At 35.6% G+C, this 22,506-nt stretch overlaps 3 protein-coding genes across 3 annotated transcripts; 1 reads left to right on the forward strand and 2 right to left on the reverse strand.

The window, feature by feature from the left end:
- Positions 1–1,037: 1,037 nt before the first annotated feature.
- LOC128209279 (maltase 2-like) lies at positions 1,038–7,075 on the forward strand. The gene is made up of 9 exons (XM_052913238.1): positions 1,038–1,621; positions 1,919–2,098; positions 2,205–2,347; positions 2,543–2,668; positions 2,883–3,082; positions 3,376–3,553; positions 3,875–4,054; positions 4,784–4,903; positions 5,720–7,075. Exons 1-9 carry the CDS (start codon positions 1,186–1,188, stop codon positions 6,047–6,049), a joined length of 1,893 nt encoding a protein of 630 aa, XP_052769198.1. The 5' UTR covers positions 1,038–1,185; the 3' UTR covers positions 6,050–7,075.
- A 7,707-nt stretch (positions 7,076–14,782) lies between these two features.
- Positions 14,783–22,396, reverse strand: LOC128207525 (ribonuclease P/MRP protein subunit POP5-like). Its single transcript, XM_052910480.1, has 5 exons — positions 22,312–22,396; positions 19,003–19,151; positions 18,049–18,186; positions 16,841–16,924; positions 14,783–15,941 (listed from the first exon to the last, which is right to left on the reverse strand). The coding sequence occupies exons 1-5, from the start codon at positions 22,329–22,331 to the stop codon at positions 15,859–15,861; spliced, it is 474 nt and encodes a 157-aa protein (XP_052766440.1). The 5' UTR covers positions 22,332–22,396; the 3' UTR covers positions 14,783–15,858.
- LOC128208510 (uncharacterized) lies at positions 15,378–15,692 on the reverse strand. Its single transcript, XM_052912071.1, has one exon. It carries the CDS (start codon positions 15,690–15,692, stop codon positions 15,378–15,380), a length of 315 nt encoding a protein of 104 aa, XP_052768031.1.
- Positions 22,397–22,506: the final 110 nt, after the last annotated feature.

A 22,506-nucleotide genomic window follows, 5' to 3' on the forward strand; every position in this document is an offset into this window, starting at 1 on the left:
GTTCATGTGAGCTTTGTTCTGAGCAATGCTCATTTTCACCCTAACACTCCTTGGGGTCCGGTTTTTATTGCATATTTCGCTTTTGTTTCATTTCTATTTTTTGGAACTCTCAAAATATATTTTACGCACGTGCGTAAGCCCAGCTACGCGCCTGCTTTTTACAGGGGTGTGTAACTTTTGACCTGTGACACTCCCTAAAAATATATGTTTTAATAAGGTTTCCTTTAGCTTCACTCATTTTTTCTGTGACATTGTTTGATAATCTAATATTAGTAGATTTATGGGGAAAATCTTTGAAGTCACAAATAATTTTGGTCCTGATTTTTTTTTAATTTGACTATTTTTTTAGGAAGGGGGTGTGGCCATATGCTGGGTCATGTCAATGCAACTGCCACCTGTGATAACTTTATACTATTCCTCAAAATAATGTAGATCTACGATGTCTTCTAACTTTACTGAAATATAAAAGTATCAATATGAACACATTTATACACATGTGTATATGAATGAAAAAATGGGTATTCGAAAAATATCATTTCCATTACTTCTTTTAGAAAAAAAACTCTCCACCATGTACCCGTGCTCGAAGAACATATGAATATCTATAATGGAATTATACTGGATCTTTAATACATGTTTTTATTATGTCTGAGCCAGCCAATATCATGCCTTTCTGGGCACGGTTGAAAGGATGATGTAATATTTAATCATCACAATGTGCAGTGCAGACTCAATAACATGAGGTCAACACATGTCTACGATCGATTAACGATAACCCGGATATGAATCAAGTGCGCTTAACGGGCGAAGCCATTTGTAATTCAGTCAATATATGACACAAAGTTCCATGATGTTTTACTTTATTTCATATAAAAGTAAAACAATAACTCAAGACACACATTTGTTAGTGTTTACCTTTTCAAACTTAGCTAACAAAATAGTCATGTTGTTGAAGATAGTGATGAAGACGGTTTCATTCAAATTTTGTCTTTCCTTCATCAGATAATAAACTTCTCCAAAATGCCCGGATCTGCGCAGAGAAACTCTTGCGTTAGCAGAAACTTGTTTTAGCTGGAGTAGAAGGACATAGTTGCCTGTGTCAACAAACAAATTACAATACTGCTTAAGCGTTAATAAAAAGAAAAATTGTTAGATAAGGATTGTGGATGAAATAAAGTAGTGAAAATGGCGAATGAAAATTCAAATAATCCTGAGGTTGATCAGGACAAGTTTGATGAAACAGCGATGGATGAAAATATGGACGACTCGAAGATGAAATTCTTGAACGCCAATGGCGACGACCCACATGTTAAAGTTGAGATCAGTTCCAGCTCAGATGGCGACGGTTCTTTTACGGGTCTGGGTAAGGAGGAGTTAATGAAGTATGCCACCGATCCATTCTGGGTTCGCACCAGAAAGATCCTTTTTGGCTTGTTTTGGATCGGTTGGGTTGGAATGTTGGTTGCAGCTATCCTCATCATTGTTTTTGCGCCGAAATGCCCTGAACGCCCCGACCTGAAGTGGTTCCAGAAGGATGTCATCTATCAGATCCAGCCAAAGTCATTTAAGGACACGACTAAGGACCCTACTAGTGTTGGTGCTGGTGTCGGAGACCTTCAAGGTTTGTCACTTTGAGAATAAGTTTTTAATTATCCATTTAAGACATCAGGTAAATTACTGTATATAAATACTGACAATAATAAAAGCAATTAACTTTGACCCATCATATTAACCTAATCAGCTTAAATACTAGAGAACATGTACAATTATATTATGAGGTTGGTAATTTTATTATTTAAAACCAAAAATTTGTTGACAATAAGTACGCACATACATGTATATATACACAGATATGTTAGGCCAAGTCAATAGGTCCATGGATTAAGAAAAACATTGCTAGATTGTTTTTTTATTGCAGGAATCCTTGAAAAGGTTCCTTACCTTGAAGACCTAGGAGCCAACACCATGTGGATCAACTCGATCTTCAAATCCGGTGGATTGTACGACGGAAACGATGTTGAGGACCACAAGGCTGTTGACGAAATCTTTGGTGGCATGGCAGCGTTTGATCTGCTAAGAAAAGAAACAAAGAAGAAGGGTATGTAATTGCCTCAGAAGTTCTATTTCATAGAATCATTTGGTCTTTGTTCACTGTTTGATATAAATAATTATCTGAATTCATGATTACCCCTTGTCTTATAAAGGTATGAAAATGATCCTGGACTTCATTCCAAATCACACTGGAAAGAAGCATGAATGGTTTGTAAAGAGCGAAGCAAAGGATGCCGATTATGCAGACTTCTACATCTGGGCAGATGGAGATTCTTCCACACCACCAAACAACTGGGTGGGTTTCAAATATTCACTCCGAAAAATTTATTTGCATCAATTTCTAAGAGTATTTAAGTGTTCTCTTGCATTTCTGCGACAGTGTCATACATTAAGTGTTTAGCAAAGACAAATACATTTGTTTTTGTACACCTTTATCAGGAAGGGGAAATATTGATGTTGTGGTTCATGTTTTATTTCTTATATTGTACAGAAAACGACATACGGAGAGCCTGCTTGGACCTACTCAGCTGACAGAAAACAATGGTATTACCACTCTTATATGCCAGAATATCCTGACCTCAACCTGCGAAATGATGAAGTCATTGGTCAACTAGATGTAAGTTTCGAAAGTTGAATGTATATAGTCGATTAACATATTACTATTGATAGGGTGATTTATTGAACACTAGTACATATAATTTGATGGCATTGTTACAACTTTTTGTATTCACTAATGATAGACTAAAGTTAATGCACTGACTCCTTCAATGATTTTTTATTTAAAGTAACCAATGAAAAACAAGTACAAATCTACTGTATTTTTGTATCAGGGCATCATGAGGTTTTGGCTGGAGAAGGGAATTGATGGCTTCGCAATCCAAGGACTGCAGCGCTTGGTGGAGGGAAATGACACATCCGCAATAGAATTTGAAACAGGAGAACAAACCAACGATCAGCCTGAAAACCTGAAGCTTGTCTCTCGATGGAGAGGAATTGTTGACTCTTTCTCAGACAAGCCAGGCCGGGAAAGGTTTGTACTTTTTGGTTTATTTAATATTACTGCTTAACCTAAAACATGCATGAAAATATATAAATAGCATGATGTTGTTAAACTCTAATTCAAAGTGACCAGAAAAAAAGGAAAAGATGGTTGTTAAGTTTAGACTTATTGAAAGAATAAAAGCATCTGTAGTTTTGGTAAATCTGAATTTTTTAAACAGTCATTTTCATTTAATCAGTCATTTTCATTTCAAGAATGTGAAATTTATTCCCAACACTGAAGTGTTATCTATGTGGTGTTAATGATTCATCTTCATTGTATAGGGCACTGATTGGCTCTGTGGCTGGAAATGCTAACTTGACTGCAGAGTATGCACAAGCCGGGATGCATGTTGTTACGTCACAAGCCCTGGTTGGTTTGAATCCTGCTGTATGTAATCAGGCCTGTTTCAAGGAAACGTTAGAAAAATCAACAGGAGCATCAGGCTGGAAGGGATGGATGGTAAGTTAAATATATTTAACTTAACTATCTCTGAGGAAGTTGATAATGTAATTTTAACATAGTTATGCTTACTGGCAGTGACAGTCGAAACCTTTTGAAGAAATTTTATTAACTTCGTTGAATTAGAAGGCAGATTGAGAAGCATGAGAAATGAAGTTACAATCATAAATAGGTTATTACTCATGCTTAATATTATTGAAATACAAGATCATAAATAATTCAATTGTGGGATCCAAATCTGCAGAAATCCTTTGTGTCAAATACAACTTCTGGATCAAAATGTATTACCAATGAATTTAACCCGAATGCCTTTTCATTAAGGTTGATAATGAGAACAGTGGACGATTTGCCAGCCTCCTCGACTCCACACAACAGATGGCAATGCAGGTACTTCACCTATTGCTGCCCGGAACACCAATCATCTACTACGGAGATGAGATAGGCATGAAGAACGGACAGGTCTCCAGTGCCACGGTGAAGGATCCATTGAATGCGTTCATTGTAAGCTGCATGCTATTTCATAATTAGATTTTCTGTTTTTGAACACCCACCATTTTGTGCTGGGTTCTTATAGGAATCACCTTGTCTTGTCTTTTCTGGGACATCAGGACAAGTCTTACTTTTTTCCATAACTGAATATGTTTTGGAGGTTGAACATTTTTGACTACCATTTCATAGTGCAAGGATTTTAGATGTGTGCTTCTTTTGGCTGTTGTAGTCTGCTACAGTTTTGTTTCCAATATTAAAGGGCAATAACTGTAGCGTAAAAATAAGAATTCTTTTAGAAAGACACATGCAGTGGTCGAAATTTACACAAGCTGCAAGCCCTGCACTGGTAAAATGTCTTTCGGCCTTGCTCAAATTCTGAATTTTATATAGTAGGGCTTGTTAAAAAATTTGATGCCAAGCAATAGTATAAGAATTCGGGCTTGTTAATCCAAAAGTCTAATTACGATGACTGAACATGTATAATAGTATTACATTTCACCCAGTGCGAAGTAATACAAATAGGACCTGCAATAACTTTATCATGAATTTTCAGTCATTTATTTTCCATATTTGTTACATTGTAATCCGGATCCAAAACTCTTTTGTTATTTCAAAACTATTTTGGATCACCAATCAATAAAAATCCACATAATCACCATTGGGAAGAAAAAAAACATAAGCTTTTAACTGTACATGGAGGAAAACCTTCATCAAACATTAAAGGAAACACTTGTATTATAGACTGGACGGGATGCTTATCGTACTCCCATGCTTTGGAAGAACATGCCCAATGCTGGCTTCTGTGCTGCGGACATCACACCCTGGCTGCCTATTGGTGATTTTGAATCTGAAACTGTTGAGGTAAGATATCAAATTATTGCCCATTTGTGTGTGATTTTAGGTTGTTTATCCATTTTGGAAAATGTTGTATTTCTTCACATTTTTAAGGGACTAGACACCAGATGTTCCCAAAATCAGCAAATACAGTTGTTTCCTCAAAACAAGCCTAAAATTGTCTATATATGTCACATAATATGTGTAAATATATAAATGAGATAGTATGATGCCATTAATACATCATTTTACATGATTTAAGAAATATTTTGTCGCTGTCTTAGCTGAGTGTACCTGTTTAACAAAAGTGCATAATGGTTTCCCAGTTTATAGTGCATATATATATATTTAATATGTGAAAGTCACGTGATATGTACAGATAAATATACTGGCCATAATTTCTAAATTTACTGGGATTTTCATGGTACACAGACCCAGTAAATTTGGAATTGGAAAAATATGCAGGAACCTTTTTGTGAAAGATAATTTGTCGTAAGCGAGATACATCAGTAAGATTTAGTGCATTGAACACAACAATATCAGTTTAATGTTAAGTTTATTTACTATTTTCTTTTGTTCTGGCAAAAGTATCATCTGGTGTCTAGTCCCTTTAAGTCTCTGATTAGAATGGTAGCTATGGTAATCATAATGCTCACTTAGTAGCATGAGAATAGTCTACAACAATATTTTTATATCGGCTATTATCTGTCTTCAAAATATGTACATAAAATGCTCGTAAACAATGGTTGTTGGGTTTCATTTTTGTATGCTTAATAATTACACTACTGGTCAATTTCCATACTTATTTATACTTCAATAACTGGATGTCTTTTGTTTTTTCAGTACAATCACGCCCATCTTCAGGGTTACAACATATTCAAATCCTTCAATGATCTAACAGTACTTCGTAAAAATGAGGCATTCCAGTTCGGATCCATTGAAATTGGCCTGCTGAACGACCAAATACTCTACTTCACCCGTAAAGCAAAGGGATTCCCAAGCTACCTGGTCGTCATCAACAAGGGTGCCAGGACGGTCGGCTTTTCCGATGTAGCAGACAGTATGACCCTGGTCTATGACTCTGCAGGCGTTGACAGAGTGGGCGAGACATTTAACCTGAAGGAAGCCCCAATTGCTTTTGCAAATGGGGAGATATATGTTTTCCAGTTTTAAAAAATCTTTATTTATTGTGTGCTACTTTAGGTCCTTTTTTGAAGGCAGTTTGGAGATAAGCACTTTAGAAGAATGAATTGAAAGTGTCTAAAAAATATTTGATGTGAAATATGTGATTTTTATTATTTCACTTTATACAATGAAATGAACATTAAATTGAGTTAAAGAGATAATCAGTTCGGATTGAATGTTTTTAAAAGAGAGCGTTGACATGCCTAGAAAAAGACCTAACTAAATTTGTTGAACCTACATGTACATGCATTCAGTTATTGACTGTCCAAAGCAGTATATTATACAAGCCTATTTTATGTGTTTTGTCTAAACTAGCTTAATGTTTGATAATTATATGAAATGGATAAAATGAATGGTTTAAGAATGGACAAAACCTACACACTGAGGACGTTAATTCTGGTTTAAAGTGGAACATCCTTTAATACAGTAAGTCAATATGGCTCATTTTTACTGCTAAAACAATACATTGTATTTTAAGATTTAGGATATCTAACATTTGCGTGACTGTATACATTCTAAAGAAACATAGCATGGAACAGACAAAGAAAATACTAATGTTTTTTTGAGCTTGAAATGTTAGATATTTGGATATGAGCCCAAGATAACAATGTTGGCAGTCTGCCTTGTTGATGAGATTGTGTGGAACATCTATTCATTTGTATGACATGTATGTAGGTTAAACAGATTTTACAACAGATAACCTTGGTCTACTGATGACCTGAAATTGCAGAATACAATGTTGACAGATGTATTTGAAACCATGTACATTTCATCTATTGTCATAGATACATTGTATACTCAATTATCTCGGTCATCAGAACACTCGACTCTTTAATTCTTTTTACTTCCAGAAAAATGCTTAGCCCGATGAATATTTTCTTTCTATAGAAAAAAGTATAAAATGTTGAAGTTAAATGAAATTTTACGAGTTTCTTTTTCGGCAAACCTGTATTTAAGCTTTCTTATAATTGTTCCTCTTCTTGTTGAAACTCGAATAAATTAACTGATGTCAAATTTGTTTGTTTCTTATATTCAACATTCCGACTGGTTTTCATTGTCATGAAAATGTTTCCCACGTTAAAAGGTTCATAACTCGAGTAGTTATCCGCAGCGTATTATCATTCCCATTCATTAGAGGTTTGATAATGATAAATCTAACGCATAGCATCATCAAAATAATCCGAAACATAATGACGATATTGGCAACTTAAATACAGATGATGTTTTCTATGAAGCCGTTTACACCAATTTGTTGCTCAGATATCTTGAATCTGGAGAAGCATGATGCTACAGGTTATGTATGCTTAATATATTTTTAAAAAAGTTCATAACTCCAGTGATAAACCATTCAACTGGCACATGCTGATGACACGCGGATCAGGCAGTGGTTTCTGCAGAGACCGCTCGATAAGCTAGTGGTTTAGGGTTCGCCTCGGATGCAGAAGGTCGTTGGTTCAAACCCCGGGCGCATCATACCGAAATACGTCAAAATATGGTACTAGAAATTTTCTAGGCTAACTGTTGTGTACAAATTACTGGTTTATACCTTGTATCTCTGCTTTACACCGAGCACGATAATAAACCAATCGCTCAAAATCCGCTCCGTGTCTCCCAGTCCCAACGTCGAGTGTCGGGGTATATGTACAACATAAAACAAGCATGTCTCATCTGTTCTTGTTTCCAAAAACAGCCAGTTAGTAAGGAGTTCAGGTCGAGTCAAAGGTTGCTGAGATAAAGACTGCATAAGTAGCGTTGGAACGAGAGAGGAACGGCGGACTAAGTTGAGATAAAAAAACCCATCTTTTTTTGATTAGGGTGGAAATTGGCACCATCATGGGGCTCATTTTTTACACACTGAACTGTTTTCAAATATCTTTTTCAGTATGATAAAATCGATAGATATCACAATTCATGTAATATTTTTACGAACAACTAAAAACGACGGAACTAATAGCCAGCATCGTCAAATTGATTAAGTATTGCCTACTTTATATTAAACCAAACACTAATTCGTATTTCATTTCCAATCTTCATGCCCATATAAGCTAAACCTGATTATTAAATAATTAAGTTTTAAGTTTTGCCTAATTTTACAATACAATACAATACAATACAATACAGTAGTAGTTTATTTCGCATAAAAACATTTTTTTACAACTACCGTGTTTTGATAGCATTAATTAAAGAGACCAGGACAAGCTGGACCAACTATGCGTTGAGGGCCGACAGAGCGCCTTTGTTGGCCTTTCCGGTAAGGATAAATGTTGCAACAGATGTGTTTTGGATGTTGGAACTATGAGAGGAAGAGGTATGTTCGCTAACGAAACAGCCAAACAGATGTGTTTTAGATGTTGAAAATATGAGAGGAAGAGGTATGTTCGCTAACGAAACAGCCAAACAGATGTGTTTTAGATGTTGAAACTATTACTATGAGAAGAAGAGGTATGTTCGCTTACCAAACAGCCAAACAAATGTGTTTTAGATGTTGAAACTATTACTATGAGAAGAAGAGGTATGTTCGCTTACCAAACAGCCAAACAAATGTGTTGTAGATGTTGAAACTATGAGAAGAAGATGTATGCTAGCTAACCAAACAGCCGTATAGATATGTTGAAGCTGTTTCAACTGCTAACCGTACATCCTGATAGATGTACTGAAGCTTTTAAAACTATGACCGCAAGATAATCAATATAACAATCGCGTTCCTGATCTACCCGTTTAATTTACATGGAACAAATGCATGCAAATATATACATACATATAACAAAGTAAACTTTTGTTACAAAATCTCTGAGATGTAATAAATATTTTATTATAATAGCAACTATGAATGCCTGCTTGAGTTTTTTGAAGAACTAAACCGGCATAGCCATGCTATGTACCTTTGCAGCTTTGTTTTCTAGCATTGGAGCCCTATAGTGCTTTAAAAGTGTATTGCTATTTTTCCTAAATGGTGCAGGCAGCGTTCCTTTCTTCAGCACCTTTTTAGATACAGCACTTTGCATATCATTATTAAACTTCGACTTAGTATATTTTCCACTTTGATGTTTGGGGTCCACGTCAGAATCGTTGTTTATTCGGTTTATCTCGGGCATGACCGATGGATTTTGAGTGTATGACCGATCCAGCTTGTTCCTGGCCAGCATCCTTGGGCTTTTAGCTCGCCTCGCCAGAAATTCCTGAAGCTCCTTCGTCGCTTCCTCTCTAGTCCTTATGGGCAGCAAACTTTTGATCTTTACCGTTGGTGTCCGTAGTGACCCTCTGGATGCAATGCCCGCTGCTCTTTGGTGATGCAAAACTTCCGTGCTTTCTGAGCGACGCATGTTAATCATGAGAGCTTCAGGGGAGGACGGGAGGGAATTTTGGTCTAGCTTTGGAAACTTATTCTTTAGATCTTCGCATTGGGAAGTTGACGATTCTACCATTCTTGCGCAATCTTGTTCGACGGCCATTGACGAAACCTCACGCGTTGGGGGAGGTACCCTCTTTATAAAACTATCCAGCATGTCATCATCTATGTTATACCTACAATCACTCACTGTTCTAATCAACCGTGGAACTGCCGTAGAGTTCGCAGGTTTTAAACTCCGAATCAAAGTGTCCGCTGTGTGTACCTCCCGCCGGAACTCGTTGTTGGAATTACTTGAAGAAGCATACGCCTGCTGACCCAGAAGTTTGGTCTCAGTCATCGAACGCTGTAAGCTAAATCTGTATCCGTAAAAGCCTGTCAACACTGCCTCCTTAGTGGAAGCGTCCTGTGACCAGAAATACATCTTTGGTGGCACATAATACGGCTCGTGAGTAATTTTCCGCCCGGAAACGCTCATGGCTTCATCACATTCGTCATCCTTACGGATAGAAACATCTGTCTTTGTCGTTCTTGGGCGGATACCTTCCGCCAATCCTCCAGTCTTTATATTCTGTAATTTCTTTATTAAAACTGTGTCAATATCCGACTCGTGTTTATATTTCTTTTTCTGGTTTTTCAACTTCCCAGCAAACCGCTTCTCAGACATGATAGTATTGTTAATTTTCACTAATGCAACGCGGCATTGCCTATCAATCTGTTTCAGTCTTTTTTCTAATACGTTGTTTTCAACATTATTTTTCGCCTTTGCTTTTGTATAACTTATATCGAGACGCTCGTTGTCCTCTCGTTCCATTGTTCGTTTATTATGTCACTTAAAGTGATTATACCCTTGGATTAATCGTTTTTTTAATCCTGGCAAAAATAATTTTTCTTTTGTTGGACAGCCAAGATAAAATGGGTTGAATAATCACGCTTGACCATTGGATTAATTGGTTTATGATTACTTTAGTGGTAGATTAGTGGTGATTTCCCTGTATTCTATACAAAACGTGCGTTGGACTTGATCAGTGAAGCTTATTGTTAATATTTTTTCAAATCTACTTACACCAGACATACATACTAGTGGACCGAATGTTCAAAACGTTGTTCAAATTGTCAATCGTGTTTTCGTCCTTGTTGTTAACTTTAAAATATTTACTGCCTTGGAAGTTTAATGGATACACGTGTCAGGCGCGTAGCTGCCTATACCCGACTACGCGGCTGAATCCGCATGATTCTGACAAAACAAAAATATAAAAAGAAATCGGCGAAAGTTGCAGTATGCGTACTTGACTAAATGATCCTAAAACTGTCCATTTTCCAGGTAACTAAATAAAGCCCTTTAGAACGCCCAGAATGGACCAGGGTCTTCATTTTTTTCCGAGAGGGCATTCCCCCAAACCTCCGTAAAGTAATTATGAATCCACATGAATAGAGGGCTTGCTACGCCCCTGCAAGTGCTCTGCAGTATTTCAAACAATATATGTGACAACTGTTTCGGCTGTATTTATTTTATGCATATAAATCAGCACATCATAAAATATTTCACATTTAAAAGTTAACAACGACGCCTTTAAAAACGTTGCTAACTTTAACAAAGGTCTAAACAATGAGTAATTTAAAAAAAAATGAACTAATTTTGCACGTGGAAACGTGTTTTTTTTAATATAGCAACATTGCAAGTTGCAAAAATATGACCAAGACTACGAGATCTATATTGGACATTTAAACTATTGTAACTTGTATATACAGTTGCCATAATACATCAATATTTGTTTTTAAGCACTACATATAAAAATATATATGTGTGCATATGTTGAGTGTTACAATTTTTTAAGCCCATGCTACGCATTTGTCTGTATTTGTTTTGTAATTTTTGCATCTAAAGACCAACCTTGAGTTTTAATTAATTAAAACACATTGTTAAATTTTTCATACAACTTTAAGGGAGTAAAGATTTAAAGAAATAATTTCAATATTAATTACACTCTTCATAAATATACATCTATATGATATTTAAAACACGCAAACAATTCTTCATTAATTGAATCGTGAATACCATTACAGTGTATAAAAAGTAGAAATTCTACTATATAACATGTACCATTGATGATCTATTTAATTAGGCTGAACCACATGGGTTAAAAAGACAGACAATTTATTGGCTTGCACATAGTCACATCGTCACAACACAAACATTTTGTAATACAATTTCTCGCCCAATGATAATAACAAACAATGAAAAAAGCACATTAAAACATAAAATTATGTAGAAAAAAATCAATAAACAATCAATGGGCAGGTGAACATGGCGTAGTTAAGTAGTGACATTTAGGTAAGCTTGATCTTGTTTTAAGAGATTCTTTAACAAAGATACATAATTTTATAAGTTTCGTTCTGTTAGTTGAATTAAATTATGGTTGTATATTTAAACATTGACGGCTTTACAAAATAGTATTTCTTTATATATAAACCAGTATTAAGCCGCTCATACCTCGTTATTAGGTTTGTGCAACTAAGTAGGTATATTCATGACCATGAGCTTTTTTGGATTATAAGTGTCCCCCACCTGCATAAACTTATTTATTTCAATAAAATATTTGATATAATACTTGTTTCATTTTTTTCTTGATGCACGGGGACATTTGGGAACGGTGTTGAATTTGATAAAAATGAATTCATTTATGAAATATATAGAAGATTATAAAATTATTATATTTAAGATATAAAGTTCAAAGAAATTATTCCAAAATTGTTGAAACACTAAGTACATTGCTATCCGAGTGTGACCTTGACCTTTGAGATGAGAAAATGAATTATGTACGTTTAACACCTTTCACGTGTACTCTACAGTTATGTGAAGTTTGATTGAAATCCAAAGTACTATTGCCAAGATATGGCTGGGTCTCAAAGGGGCTGCTTTTAATTCCAATTTATGCAATTGTGATCTCAAATTATGACCTTGACTTTTGAGCTGACTGAATTTATATATTGCACCACATCTCTTACCAGAGTGCTCTCCAATTCTGGTAAATTTCGATGAAATCTAATGAATAGTCAGGGGCGTAGCCAAGCTTTACTGAATGTTACGCACAGAAGGGGGATGGTGTGGGAGGGGGGATATCCCTGTAGCCGTAGGGGGGTTCGGGGAATGACTCCCCAGGGAAAAAATGGAAAATGGAACTTACATGCTGAGCACTGATGTGTATTTGGAGGGATTTATAGGTTCGAGGCCGCCGACTTTGTAGTTACCAAGTGATTGATTTAGGCTCAGTAAGCTATCTAGCTCAGAGAAACAATGCTTACTATAGCTGATCTTCCCTTTATTCTGATATCAATATTTAGCTAAGCCCTCGACTTTGATGCCATTTTTGGCCAGATTAATTTTTTAAATTTTCAAATTGATGTTACGCACATGCGTAAGTGCGTAACGCTGGTTACGCCCCTGATAGTAACAAAATTATGGCAAAGACAAGAAATACGCTGACACGTAGTAGTTTTGTCTGGTGGCATCTTCGTCACATGCGTCGTCTTAAAATGTTCGTTTCCGACCAATAACTTTTGAAAGACTTGGTATAGAGTCTTAAAACTTTGAATGTACATTGGTCATGGTCAGTGGATGGCCCACATTGAAAATTGGGTCGACAGTTAGAAGGTACAGGTGACCTTCACTAGTTAAAGGCCTAGTTTAATCCTATTAGTGACCCCCCCCCCCCAAAAAAAAAAAAAAAAAAAAAAAAAAAAAACACACACAAAAAAAAACACACACACAAAAACACAAACAAAAACAAACAAACGTGTATTATACACAACATCTGTGTATTGATCTTAATCTAATTGCCTAATTGTCTTATCAGATCTCTGATCTGAGTATCCTGCAGTACAATTTTGGAGGTTTTATTATAGAAATGGACCCTGAGCCAATAAACAAAAAAAAAACAGGAAGTTGTCCCCTACTGTGACATCAGTACGATTAGCAGGCGATGCACAGCAGGGGATTGTCATGCCAAACATTCCTTAAACTAGGCCTTTAAAGTGACACTCGTATTCAAAATCAATACAAAACATGTTTTACAAACATCAACTACTTCCTAAGTTATGCAATAATGGAAACTTTTTATAACTGATAAGATTATAACCGTGTATTTAGTAGCTGAATACGCAAAGATATTAAATGATTGTGAATGCCAAAAGATTTACTGCGATCTACTATCGGCTTATAAGGTAGAAATGCAGTGTTTTCTGCACATTTCTTTTAAATTAAACTCGGTACCTTCATAAAAACATTGATTTCGACATTTATTTATCCTTTTTGGTATACTAATTGTTCCAATTGTGGTTAATTTTATTTGGGAGTAAGAGTGCATCTTTAATACAAGAGCGCTTCCGCCAAGCGATACATTCGATTTTCGGAATTCTATTTGCTACAAAGAAATCAAACAGAGGCAACATCGATCTCAAAGAGTGACCTTGACCTTGAAAACATGATTTTAGTGCGCGACAGCACCTTCAAGCGATAGTCAACAATTCTGTTAAGCTTGATTGTAATTTAAATTATAGGTACAATGTTAGGGCTGAGACACGCAAAGTATTGCAATGCAATCGAAAAGGAAACATTGGCCTCCAAATGTGACCTTGACCTTTTAACTGTTTGCACAAATACTACAAATGTCACAATTGTCTTTGGTGCTCTGCAATTCTGCCAAGTTTGATAAGCATCTTATAAATAATGATTATGGCAATGCCACGACTATATGCTTTCCTTCTGGATACGGGATGAATGCAGGAAAGTACCAACACCTCATATATATAAAGTCGCTTTGTACATGTAACTTCTGGCATTATACTACATATGCAATTTATAAACTGTGTTTTTCAAAAGGTTAAAAACAAAAATGCTCTTCAGTACACCCTCTTCGTGAAAGTAAGTATGTATGACAACATGGTTTCATTCGGAATATATTCTCCCACTATCCCTCTTCGGGTACCATTTAGGAAAATAACATGGTCTTTTTTGTAAAAGAAAAAAAACCATATAATCAGTTTCGAACAAGAGATGTTCGTCAAACAGTATTCTCCCTGGGTGCAGCTTTGTCAAAAAATGTTGAATATTCCATAAATATTGATTTAAATGATGCTTTTGTCCTTCGATTAACTGACAATTTCTTGAGCGCAAATTTTTTATAAAACTGTTGACCATGACCATGACCTCTGACCTACTGAACTAAAAAAGCAAGGTCATCTACATGTCAAGGCCAACTTACCACACAAGAAAAGGATGTTCTCAGTGTGTGGAAAAGACTTGGTCTACATTTTAAGACATTTAAAAAGGGGGCGTAAAAAAAATACAAAGAATACAGAAACGGTATGTAAGATTTAGTACGGATTTTATTTAAACTCTAAATTGGTGCAATTAACAAGACACAGGTTAAGTACTATAATTCTATTTTGTTACATTATTTACACATGTATAAAGATATCACTACTAAATATAAGTTTAATAGATGTGAGAGGCAGATACCTTTACCCAACACCCTCTTGTAACTCCGTCTTTACATGCAATCACCAGTGGTGTAGCTATGCTAATGCTGATGTTATGCATCTGCTATAAGGTCAAGGGAATAACTTCCTTAAACCAGTTCATCAGTTTAGGCAAACATCTTTACATGTCTAACTGATGTAGCACATGTGAATTTCTGTAGCAAAGGTGACATCTATAATTTTCCATGAAAGATCCTCAGTAAGCCATTCATTGTCTATCTAAAAATCTAAGGACCCCAAATCGCTGTTTCTCCAGTATGAAAAGGACCTCATTTAACTGTCTCTCCAGAATTACAAGTAGTTATGTACCTCATTTTTGTATCTCGAGTATAAAAAGGAACCATTTCACTGTCTCTCCAGTAATCCAAGGACTTCATTCAACTATCTCTCCAGAAAAACCAAGGACCACATTTCACTGTCTCTCCATTAATCCAAGGTCCCCACTTTACTGTCTCTCCAGTAATCCAACGTCCCCTCTTTACTGTCTCTCCAGTAATCCAAGATCCCCACTTTACTGTCTCTCCAGTAATCCAAGGTCCTCACTTTACTGTCTCTCCAGTAATCCAATGTCCTCACTTTACTGCCTCTCCAGTAATCCAAGGGCACCTTTTTACTGTCTCTCCAGTAACCCAAGATCCCCACTTTACTGTCTCTCCAGTAATCCAAGGTCCTCATTTTACTGTTTCTCCAGTAATACAAGGTCCCCATTTTACTGTCTCTCCAGTAATCCAAGGACCCCATTTTACTGTCTCTCCAGTAATCCAAGGTCTCCGATTTACTGTCTCTCCAGTAATCCAAGATCCCCGATTTACTGTCTCTCCAGTAATCCAAGATCCCCACTTTACTGTCTCACCAGTAATCCAAGGTCCCCATTTTACTGTCTCTCCAGTAATCCAAGGTCTCCGATTTACTGTCTCTCCAGTAATCCAAGAGCCTTCCCACTGTCACTGCAGCTAGCCACTATTAACTGATGCACCTTAAGTCTCTCTTCTGAAACAAAATCAGGGCAGAATCATATATCAAGTTAGTATTAATTTGCTGTGTTCAATTGAATAAAACGTCTAGAATAGAACATTCCACTAGTTTTACTTGTTTCAGATGAACAAAAAAGATATTTTCCATACCATCGGGCCATTCAAAACAATATTAGTGTTGGAATTGTTTAGGAGTACCAGTTAAAAGTACAAGAACAAAATTATATTGCGTCTACTGTGACCTACCAATTACTAGCGACTGCAAATTAACAGATTCGAGTTATCTCGTAGCAGAACAAAGCAGCTGGTCGCTTTGGTCGGATGGTAATCATGATTATCTTGACACATTTATTGGGGTATTAAAGCTGCACTCTCACAGATTGAACGTTTTGACAACTTTTATTTTTTTTGTCTTGGAAAGAGCAAATGTTTGCGTAAATATCTGCAAACCAATGATATAAGACTGCTGACAAAAAATCAGATCGTAGATTTTCATATTTCTGTTCGAAAATTAATGTTTTATGCCTAACGGTTTAAGAGAAATGCATAAAACATCATTTTTGTACTTAAATATAAAAATCTGCGATCTGATTGTTTGGCAGCAGTCTTATATAGCAGGTTTCTATGGATTTTGGCAAAAATTGGCTTGTTCCAAGACAAAAAATAAAAAAGTTGTCAAAACGTTCAATCTGTGAGAGTGCAGCTTTAAAGGATGTGTGATGACAAACATCCTTATTCTTATAACACCATTTTCATTGAAACCCTAATTAAAAACATAAAAAATGTGGATGGACAGACAGACGGATGGGCAGACACGGTGATAACTATAGGGCACCGCCATATGTTTGCTGAGCCCTTAATAATTTTTCAATTTCAACATAAAACCCTTAAGAAATTAAATAAATAAATATGTACCTTCTGTTTTACATTCATACAGCATCAACGGAAGTTCTGTCTTATGATAACGTACAATAAACTTCATGCAGGAGCGAATCGTTCCTGTTAATATAAAATAAGCTTTACAAATACCTTATTATTTCAACAACTGTAATAATCATTCTATCAATCACTCAAGTTGGAGAGTGTGGTCTTATGGGGGAAAACCAGAGTTCCCAGGGAAAAGCCACCTAAAGTGCCCAAAAGACTAAAATCATTTACGCCCAGGCTGAAGATGGAATCTGGGAGACCTTGAAGAGAAGCAAGTGCACTTACTAGAACTTTACCATGTGATAAACAGTACCAATTACTTTATACAACATACACAAATCTAGTTAACAAAAAGAGCGCCAACTATTGAAAATTAACGGTCCTATTTTTTAAGATACTAAGAGTGATGATAACCAGTTGAACGGTATAGTGGACACTGTAAATACAGTTTGATCCATTTCTCTGGAGTGTCGGAGATGACATGGCTGGTTATCCCACCTGACTAAAGTTATTGATCAAACAACATATTGGACACTGTCGCCACAGGTGAAACTTCAATAACAAATTAACACTTTACAAATAATCATATTTATTTCATGGTGTCTTTAATAATTATATTTCAAACCTCCTGAGATTCACCTTAACAAAAAATGCAACAGATCTTGCAGGTTGCTTGGTGTATGGTCCCTTTTGAGGTTTTTTTCCAGGCCTTGGCATAAGTGAGTATGGTTGGTTGTCACCAAGCCAGACAAGGGGTTTTCTTCTGGTATTCCCATTTAACTCACATAACAAGACCACACTCTAGAGCAACATGAGACATGGTAATGTATCTTTCTTAACAGTCATGTTAAATGGATAAACTAAATATGACCCCATTCCCAATGTTAAAACGTAGATTTTTTCCTGCAAATGTGAAAAATAAATTGATCTTTGACCTGGGTCTTGTGCATGTCATGCCACTTATCGTGGTGAACCTTCACGCCAAGTTTTAAAAAAATCCTATATGGCATAGTCAAAATACAGCCCAGAAAAATTCAGTCTGGACAGACGCACTTACACACACAAACACATAACTGCAATTGTGCCAACTATGTCTCGCTCACCGCAAGAGGGCTTTACAATGATTTAAATAAGGAATGATGTAAAATGTTTTATGAATACCGGCCCTGGTCCCTAGGCTTATTCATGTATCGTACCTGCAAGATGGATTGTGTTTAAGAAAACATCCGCTCCTCCTAATTTCTTTACAAACGGCAGCGATGACTGTACCTTCTTGCACATGTCTCTTGCACACCGGATCATTACCAGGTTTGTTTCCTTGTTTAAGTAATGCACTATGAAAAGATAATTATATCATGTTAATGACACTTGATCAAATATTGGTCAAATATTGCTCATGCCAGTCGCCACAATTTTAATATTCAAACCAGTAAATTGGCAGTAATGCCAAAAATACTCTTGGGACGGTATTAATAATGCTTCTTAGTGAAAGTTTTCAAATTTTTAACAGCATTTTTTTTTATTTACTCTCATTTTTTTAACAAATTTATTCATAAGCCTTTATTATTTTGATTGTTTTCTTGTTTACATTCATTGCATTTTGGCGTAAATAAATGTTAATTTACATTAAATAAATAAAAGAAGTTTTATGATAAGGGGTTCAAACTCCTATTCAATATACATATTTAAAAATATATAAATTCTGATATTGTTCTAAATCTGATTTTAGCAAAATGTCAATTATAAACAATGTATACTAAGGCAAATAACTAAGCACATATTGCCCTATAAACATTGCTTATGGTAAAATCATATATCCACACAGCCTTTATAACCAATATTCACACATTGTGCCAGGCCCTTCAGTGACTTATATGGACACCACAAGATTCAATACTACCAACATGTTTGAAACACGTAATGTTTCAAAAACATATATCTTAGTTTAGCTTAGCTTAGCTGCCTTTAGGTAAACTTGTCAAGTTATGGGCAGAGTCTTCGCCATGAATGGCCAGAAGATATATTTATTGAAATGCAATTTATGCCTAAAACAGTGGTTAGGCCTGAAATTTAAATCTTAAGCATTGCCATCTAAATCAAAAGGGTGCCCAGCCCCTTAGACTACATCTTACAAATTATGCTTCAAGTACCTGCCAATGCGGGATATTTTCTTGCACATGCCATTGCATATTCTCCATGAAGAATTTGTAGTTCATCCCTGATGGCTCTGTAAACTTCATCTTGGTTCAGGGCTGGTAGACTCGCACGTTTACCAAACTCCAATTTACATAGTATATACCTGTTAGAAAGAAGAAAGCAAAATTAAATCAATAACATACTGTATTTAGTACAGTTATTTAACCACAATTTAGGGCATTCAGGGAAACTTGAGTGAAACCAAAAGCCTTTGCTGTAACTCCATTGCCAGAATATTTCAAGCTAAACAAGCTCGACTATTCCGCCGCTTTTCAATGTAAGGATTGAAATGTTTAGGCAAAACATGTAGGATCACTGTTAGATTAGATTTCAATGCAATACATGGTGTGCTGAGATATTAACATAAATGTGGCTCTATGCAAAATTTTAACTAGAATTTCTAAGTCTAATAATAAAGGGCCATTATTTGCAAAATACAGTTATCTAACTTGGTTATTCAATTAAGTTGGGTGGTTGAATACCATTGTATAAAGTCTCAATGCAATACATCAAATAGTTGCTGAGATATTATCCTATGTGTGCTAACATGCAAGACCTTAACCAGAATTTCTAAGTCGCATAATAAAGGGGCAAAAATTATATAATATAAAAGATAGAGTTATCTTACTTGATTAAATAAGAAGGTTAAATAGATGGGAGCCTGTGTGTAAAGTTTCAATGCAATACATGATGTATTTGCTGAGGTATTGACTTAAAAGTGGTTACATGCAAAACCTTAACCAGAATTTCTATGTCAAATAAAAAAGGGGCCATTTTTTTAATTGAATGCAAACTGGAGTTATCTTACTTGGTTATTTAAGTAGATTGGATGGTTGAGTACCATTGTATAAAGTCTCAATGCAATCCATCAAGTAATTGCTGAGATATTAACCTATGTGTGCTTACATGCAGAACCTTACCAGAATGTCTAAGTCAAATAATAAAGGCCCATAATTTGCATTATATTAAAAAAGTGTTATCTGGGAATACATATCTAATGTTTCAATGCAATACATGATATATTTGCTGAGATATTGACTTAAATGTGGTTACATACAAAACCTTAACCAGAATTTCTAAGTCGAATAATAAAGGGCAATTATTTTGCAATAAATGCAAACTAGAGTTATCTAACTTGGTTAATTAAGTAGGTTGGATGGTTGAGTACCATTGTATCAAGTCTCAATGCAATACCTCAAGTAGTTGCTGAGATATTAACCTATGTGTGCTTACACACAAAACCTTAACCAGAATGTCTAAGTCAGATAATAAAGGGCAATTATTATCATTAAATGCAAACTAGAGTTATCTAACTTGGTTAATTTAGTAGGGTGCATGGTTGAGTACCATTGTATCAAGTATCAATGCAATACCTCAAGTAGTTGCTGAGATATTAACCTATGTGTGCTTACACGCAAAACCTTAACCAGAATTTCTAAGTCAGATAATAAAGGGCAATTATTATCACTAAATGCAAACTAGAGTTATGTAACTTGGTTTATTTAGTAGGTTGGATGGTTGAGTACCATTGTATCAAGTAACAGTGCAATACCTCAAGTAGTTGCTGAGATATTAACCTATGTGTGCTTACACGCAAAACCTTAACCAGAATTTCTAAGTCAAATAATACAGAATTTCTAAGTCAAATAATAAAGGGCAATTATTATCATTAAATGCAAACTAGAGTTATCTAACTTGGTCAATTTAGTAGGTTGGATGGTTGAGTACCATTGTATCAAGTATCAATGCAATACCTCAAGTAGTTGCTGAGATATTAACCTATGTGTGCTTACACGCAAAACCTTAACCAGAATTTCTAAGTCGAATAATAAAGGCCTATTATTTGCATTATATTCAAATAATTGTTATCCAACTTCATTAATTTAGTATGTAAGATAGTTGGGAATACATATCCAAAGTTTCAATGCAATAACTGATGTGTTTACTGAGATAATGACTTAAAGGTGCTTACATGCAAAACCTTAACCAAGGTGTGACGCCAACGCCGACACCGCCGCCGCCGCCAGGGTGAGTATGTATAGCTCTCCTTATTCTTCGAATAGTCCAGCTAAAAATCATACCTCAAATTGACATACCAGACTGAGTGTTTTAAACCACTTTTAAGGGAATGGTGGCAGGGTCCTCTGATTTTTATTTTTCATTTTATTTGCAGGTCTTTTTAACTGAAAAGCACTGTACTGACCAAATTTCAGCCCCATATGCAATCCCATGAAATGCCTCCATTAACTCTTTCAGAAAGGAAACAACATTGTAGAGACAATGGAATATCAATGAACGTCAGTTGTACATACATGCCATATCCCCCGGCGGGGGGAAAAATCCCCCGGAATTTCGACCCATCCCCTGGTCCCCCGCCGGGTATGAGTGTGAAATTCCATGAAGGTCCATGATGACTAAGTCCAAAAATTATTGTACTTGAGAGTATTTCTGTATTTATTCTTATAAATGTAGATATTGTGCAAATTGTCGTCGCATAAAAATCCCCTGGTGTAATATCAAAATCCCCTGGAATTCAGACCAAAATCCCCTGGAAAGCCTCTCAGAAATATGGCATGTATGGTTGTAAACATATTTCTTTCCTCTGTAAAGAGACTCACTGTTTTTGTAAAATGACCTTTTTTGTATGACAAAATAAAGTGTGGCAAATCATTAGGAGTGTTAAAACTAAGACACTGACGGCTGGATTCTTTAACAAAATATGTTGATATATGCTCAAATATTGTCTAATAATTGTTGTTAGTAACGCAATTCAACAAAAGGCTTAAAGGTTAAGTTATTCTTCTAATGGTGTTGGAGACCTTGCAGGCGTGAGGTTTTGTTGTCAGTTATCTAATTTTTTCTTGACTTTACAGGCATAGGTTTGCATTCTACTAATATCAAAATATATTTTTATGATTTTCAGTGCATTATTTTCATCAATAATGTTTTTAAAGTGTACAATAGTTAAAAGATTAGTGTTTTCAGACACATTACCAGCAAAAAAGTGTCAAAACATGAGCTAGTCCCTTTTACCTGGGAGGAAAAGCGCACCTGGTGTGGCGCTCGAACCCACGACCGCTGGAACACTAGCACAACTGCGCTAATATATATATTATTATATCAATTGATCGAGTGCTCTCAAGCCTGAAACAATATCGCGAAATTGTATGACTTTTTTATCTTTTACTCGTTCCTTTGATTTGTCAGCATGTCAATACAATTTTACAGAAAGTAAGAATTATTTTTCTTATAATTCTACCAACCTGTTCTTAAATCTGACCATTTCTAACGAAAAATTTAACGTTTTTATGAAGTCAGTTTTGCACAACTATCAGCAAAGGATGGCCGCTGCTATCAACATCTAAACACGGTGGAAAATAATTAGTGAATTATGCATAATTATCATGCAAAGTAAATCTCTATTAAAATTGAAATTGGCCAGAAGACTCCTGTCATTT

The sequence above is a fragment of the Mya arenaria genome, chromosome 11 (genome assembly GCF_026914265.1).
Source record: "Mya arenaria isolate MELC-2E11 chromosome 11, ASM2691426v1".
Lineage (NCBI taxonomy): Eukaryota > Metazoa > Mollusca > Bivalvia > Myida > Myidae > Mya > Mya arenaria.